At 33.9% G+C, this 5,885-nt stretch overlaps 1 protein-coding gene and 1 long non-coding RNA gene across 5 annotated transcripts; both read right to left on the bottom strand.

The window, feature by feature from the left end:
- Positions 1-487: 487 nt before the first annotated feature.
- LOC140968349 (uncharacterized) lies at positions 488-1,126 on the bottom strand. The gene is made up of 3 exons (XR_012173756.1): positions 895-1,126; positions 683-813; positions 488-604 (listed from the first exon to the last, which is right to left on the bottom strand). It is a non-coding gene; the product is annotated as an uncharacterized lncRNA (long non-coding RNA).
- A 1,269-nt stretch (positions 1,127-2,395) lies between these two features.
- On the bottom strand, positions 2,396-3,922 carry LOC140968348 (uncharacterized). Of its 4 annotated transcripts, XR_012173755.1 has the most exons (4): positions 3,652-3,915; positions 3,220-3,266; positions 2,688-3,138; positions 2,413-2,577 (listed from the first exon to the last, which is right to left on the bottom strand). XR_012173755.1 is itself a non-coding variant. In XM_073429276.1 (3 exons), exons 1-3 carry the CDS (start codon positions 3,712-3,714, stop codon positions 2,411-2,413), a joined length of 399 nt encoding a protein of 132 aa, XP_073285377.1. In that variant the 5' UTR covers positions 3,715-3,922; the 3' UTR covers positions 2,396-2,410. The 4 variants fall into 4 exon arrangements, 2 of the variants coding, with proteins under 2 accessions (XP_073285377.1, XP_073285378.1); XM_073429276.1 differs by lacking the exon at positions 3,220-3,266 and having other exon boundaries at positions 2,396-2,577; positions 2,688-2,856; positions 3,652-3,922; XM_073429277.1 differs by lacking the exon at positions 3,220-3,266 and having other exon boundaries at positions 2,396-2,577; positions 2,688-2,853; positions 3,652-3,921.
- Between the last annotated feature and the right edge of the window lie 1,963 nt (positions 3,923-5,885).

The following is a 5,885-nucleotide window of genomic DNA, read 5'->3' as shown; positions in this document are numbered from 1 at the left end:
TTGCTAAAAAAACGACGTTGTTCCTCTATCCCAGGGCGATACCCATTATCAGTGTCCTGTGTGGCATAATAATTCTCTTTCCCCCGTGCCCATGACATGCCAGTATCATGTTGATCATCTTGACGTTCTTGATCATCATCGTGATGTTTTTTGCCACTTTCTCGATTGTTCCCATCACCACTATCATTACTGTCGTCAATTTTGTCGTCATCTTCAGTTTCATCACTTTCACTCAATATGATTCCTTGGCTTTTTGATAATCTTGAGCTGCCCTCATTGTTTTTGTTCTTAGAGTAACTTTGACCAGCAAGTGTCTTGTTGCGCTCTTGGGCATTTGAAATTTCATGGCCTTGATCTAACCATTCTAAGTCATCGTCTTGCAAAACAGAGGGTTCATTATCTCTTGTCCATTCATTTAAAATATTATCATCTAAAAATATGTGATCAAGATCTATAGGACTGTAGTAATCATCATCTCCACTTTTANTATAACATTAATATTTATGAGAAACATAAAGAAGTTCAAACCTGGAAGACTTTTTTTAACTGCCATTTTTGCAAGTGGGGATCCAAACTCTCCAATTTGTTCCGTGAACAATTTAATCTGCAAAACATATATGTTTGATAAAACTATAGTATATTGGATATAAAATATGTTATGTAAAATTTATAAATATCATACCTCATTAATCATTGAAGCTTGTGAATTTAAATCAGGTTCTAGTCTCTTGATTACTGTCTTCAATCCTCGTCTTACTTCATCCGTATAAACACAAGTTCCAGAATATTGGAGCATTGGATTGAGAAAATATGCTAAAACACACAAAAATTTTAAAATATATGACAATAACCACAACAATGAATTTATTTTATGTAAATATAATCTCATTTTACCTGCAGCATGTAGATGTTGGTGTAATTGATTATACCAACGCTCATCAATCACATCCCAATACAGTTTCCAGTCTTTTACACTTTGTTGTATACATAATTTAGCTCTATCCATTGCTTCATATATAATTGACAGAGTTGGCTTATTGTCTTGGTCAACCAACTTCAAAACTTTTACGAGAGGTTCCATTGCTGCGCATATGCCACGAGCCGACTTCCAAAATTTTGCATCCAAAATTATTNTAATTGACAGAGTTGGCTTATTGTCTTGGTCAACCAACTTCAAAACTTTTACGAGAGGTTCCATTGCTGCGCATATGCCATGAGCCGACTTCCAAAATTTTGCTTCCAAAATTATCGCTGTAACTTTTTCGGCATCCTTTCGTCTCTTGCTTGTATTGTTGTACTCTTGCCACTCAATAGAAGTGCACAATCTCTTCAAATCTTCAGAATATCTGACGAGACTTTCTAAAGAGATAAATTCTGTAGCAAAGCGAGTGATTACAGGTCTCAACAATTCACGGTCATTTGTATAGATTTTCATNATAGAAGTGCACAATCTCTTCAAATCTTCAGAATATCGGACGAGACTTTCTAAAGAGATAAATTTTGTAGCAAAGCGAGTGATTCCAGGTCTCAACAATTCACGGTCATTTGTATAGATTTTCATTTGTATATAAAACTTGTTATTTGCTTTGCTTTATCAATGCACCTCTTTACCTTTGTCATCTTACCAATATCTTCAAGCATAAGATCAATGCAGTGTGTAGCACAAGGTGACCAAAACATGTGAGGTCTTTCAATCATCAATTTCTGTCCAGCAGCCTTATTTGCACTTTCACTATCTGTAACCACATGAACAATGTTTTCCTCTCCAATCTCGTCAATAACTTTATTCAAAAGAGATAATATAAAATCGGCTGTCTTTCTTTGGTTTGTGCAATCCACTGAGCTATGAAATATCATGTTGCGATCACAATATATCATAAAATTAATGATAGGATGCTTATTGTGTGTGCTCCAACCATCACACATTATTGTACATCCATATTTTGGCCATTTCGATTTTAACGTATTTAAATATGCAGTAATATCTTCCACCTCCTCTTCCAAGAAAACATNGTTGCGATCACAATATATCATAAAATTAATGATAGGATGCTTATTGTGTGTGCTCCAACCATCACACATTATTGTACATCCATATTTTGGCCATTTCGATTTTAATGTATTTAAATATGCAGTAATATCTTCCACCTCCTCTTCCAAGAAAACACCACCTATTTGACGTCCAGAAGGACCTTGTACTCTAGGTTCAACATCGGCGATGGTATTAATCATTGCTTGGTAGTATGGACCACTATCTGCTGCATGAAATGGAATTGCATTGTATATAAACCATTTTAAAATAGCCTTCCCAACATCTTTGACTTTTTCAGGAGCAAACCAATTTTTTATACTCTTTCGTTTTGATGGAAACATGTAAGATTCAATCCTTTTCCNAACATCTTTGACTTTTTCAGGAGCAAACCAATTTTTTTATGCTCTTTCGTTTTGATGGAAACATGTAAGAATCAATCCCTTTCGATGGTAGTTGAACTCCCTCTCTTACGCTAAAGCTATGAGGCATTTGTTTTCTTAAATTGGGATTTGCACCAAGTGATGATGAACTACCACCAACATTTCCTGAAATTAAAGGATACAAACTAATCAGAATTTTAATTGTACTACAATAAAAAAGAATTTTTTAAAATAATAAACTAATTTGAGACTACAAAAATAACATATTTATTTACCTGAACCATATCGGTTATACATCTCTTCCTCAAATGCTCTTGTTCTACGACTTTCTTTCATTGCTTTTCGCAATGCCCTATATTCCATATCTGGTAAAATTTCTTCATTGGTATCATCAAATTTATCATCTCCACTGTCACTGCCACTATCAAGTCCATGTATGCTCTGCTGAATTGCATTTAATGCAATTTCTTATTTCTTTTTGATTAAATTTATGTCAGACTTAGTATCTTGAAGATGTTTCCGTAACATCAATAATATCTCCTTTGGAGCTTTAGTGCATGACTCAACATTTCCAGCAACATGAGCAATATGTTGTTTTAATCTTGTAATTCCACCAGTTATAACTTTCCCACAAAATATGCATTGTATTGTCTTTCTATCACCTCCGATGGATTTACCAAACTCCCAACCAATATCAAGTTTTGGAGCCATTGTTCAAAAGATTTACTGATTCACACTTTATATTTAGATCATTTGAAAAAGAAATTTTTTGCAAATTAAAAGTAAATTATAAGGAAAATATCGTACCTTTGAATGAATTAGAGCAAATATTCAATTTATAATCTCTAGCAGTCCTATAAAATTTTAGGCAATGATTTAAAATAAATATATTGAGTTATATAAAATAAAAAATTCAAAGGAACCAACAACCCAAACTATTTCTCAATTTTGACGTTTGAAATTGTAAATACAAAGGAGAAAGAAATAAAATTACTTCAAAACTTAGCACAAAAATTCCATATCATATAATTTTGATCACCACATAATTTCAGCTTTCTCAAAATTTTGGGTCGAATGCATATAAGTGATATTCAACAAAAATTCCCAAATTCACAATATTCATCTATTTAAAATTTTCTTAGGCTTCGGATATAACATATAGAAATTAATCGAATGCATATAGCAATTAATCAACGAAGAATTGATATAAATCGAAAGAATAGTAGCAATAAAACTCACGCAGATGGAGAGAACAACCACTTCAAGCTTCTTTTCTTTTCTTGAAGGTTCAACACAGGTCATGGGTTAAGACTTAGGAGAGGAGAGGAGATGCTGGCTGACCCCTTACCAGCTGCGCACGGTGGAGATTGAACGAAGGGTAGAGAAAGCCGAGAGAGATGAACAAAGAGAATGGACTTGGACGAAGCTGTAGAAAGCTGGACTAACCAATAATGCTATACGAAGCAATTATTGGAGCACAAGACAAATCCTCTTCTTTTTTATTTTTAAAATTGTTATTCTCCAAACAACAATCTGTTTCGTTCCTNCGAAAGAATAGTATCAATAAAACTCACGCAGATGGAGAGAACAACCACTTCAAGCTTCTTTTCTTTTCTTGAAGGTTCAACACAGGTCATGGGTTAAGACTTAGGAGAGGAGAGGAGATGCTGGCTGACCACTTACCAGCTGCGCACGGTGGAGATTGAACGAAGGGTCGAGAAATCCGAGAGAGATTAACAAAGAGAAGGGACTTGGACGAAGCTGTAGAAAGCTGGACTAACCAATAATGCTATACGGAGCAATTATTGGAGCACAAGACAAATCCTCTTCTTTTTTATTTTTAAAATTGCTATTCTCCAAACAACAATCCGTTCCGTTCTGTTCAGAGCGTGGCCCGTTCTGTTTTCCCGTTAAATCGCCGTTCTTCATGCATGGAACGCCGACCCACATCATATACCTCCAAACACCGGAACTCCGTCAAGGTAGGTAGCGTTCCGGTCGAACCGGAACGGCCGTTCCGATCCCGTTTTGGCAAACCATGCTTCCAACCGATTATTATGCTTCATTGGATGAACATTTTATGATACCACCTCTTTTTCCAACTTATTTTCTCCACCACCACCATAGAAAATTCCATCAATCGAATCTCAACATGTGGGTTTTGGAGGATCTGGATCTGATAAAGAGCCGACAACACCAATGTCAAGGATAGACCCCCAATTTCCACCACAGTCGACGCAACCAAGGATAGAAAATGTTAATCTCGAGGATGATGAGGAGTATGAGAAAGAAAATAATGCATCTCATAATAAAGTTAATGTGATATAGTCAACCGTGGAGGAGAAATGTCTTGCAAGAGCTTCATGTACTACTACCAACGACCCAAAAGTTTATAATGCACAAAAGAATAAACATTTTTGAAGAAGTACCTTTGCTGCCTACAATAATGATAACCGGCATTCAAGTACTCAAGCGATAGAATGGACAATGATAAAGTCACATTACTATCAGGGTATGCCCGATGTAGGCAAATTTTTTTTGATAGCTAATTGTTCTTACCATAAGCCATTTCCGTGTTCAACCTTATCAGTATTCCTTTTTCCCGGCAGTACTCAACTACAGATTTATTGATATCTTACTGATACGAATTACATTTAAGTGTTGTTAACCCAACCGAAATATTTTCAAAATTTGTTGAGATTATTTATCCACATCCATCTAAATCAATCTCTGATCCTAACAAAAATCAATAAACACAAGTGAGAAATTATTTTTAGTTCAAGTAAATCTAGTAACATTATTTTTCTATGTTTCCACAACGATAGAAATTTGATGTTTGAGTTGTTACATAATTAAAAAAAAAAAAAAAAAATTGGTGCCACCATTGATATCAACTATATTTTTTCATTAATAAATAACAACAGTTTGGTTGTAAGAAAAAGCAAAAGTTTGGTCTAGCATTATTATTAGAGTCAAAATTATGTCAGTTCGGTAGGATTTTATCTACGGAACAATTTTTTATGTTTTTATGAGGTTGTCAAAATTATTTATTTTGAATATCATTATTTGATATTATAAAAAATTCTCATGAGTGATTTGGTTAATAAAATAGCTTTGGTATTATTGAAAATTTATTCTAGAATTGTAAAAAAAAAATTGATTTCGTGCTTTGGATGCGAGACATGATAGTTGTCACGTCCTGAGATCGAAGCGTGAGACATATGTCTTTGTTTAATGATCACATTAAAACATCAGTCATCGTAGTAAAGTATAAATCAAACCAGTATATTTCATAAATAACTCTTATTTACAATGAAAATTCATAAAGAAACAAAATAGAATCGCAGAATCATTTTGCAACTTAAATAGAATTGAAATAACATGACAAAGATAATTTATTAAATTAAATATGAAAAAAAATCTTATTCACCAGCCCAAAAAAATAGTTTTCTCATTTTATTCTAACTGATCCT

Source organism: Primulina huaijiensis, unplaced genomic scaffold, assembly GCF_012295235.1.
Source record: "Primulina huaijiensis isolate GDHJ02 unplaced genomic scaffold, ASM1229523v2 scaffold35321, whole genome shotgun sequence".
NCBI lineage: Eukaryota > Viridiplantae > Streptophyta > Magnoliopsida > Lamiales > Gesneriaceae > Primulina > Primulina huaijiensis.
The sequence above is the reverse complement of the archived record's forward strand: the minus strand, read 5'-3'. Positions and strand labels throughout refer to the sequence as shown.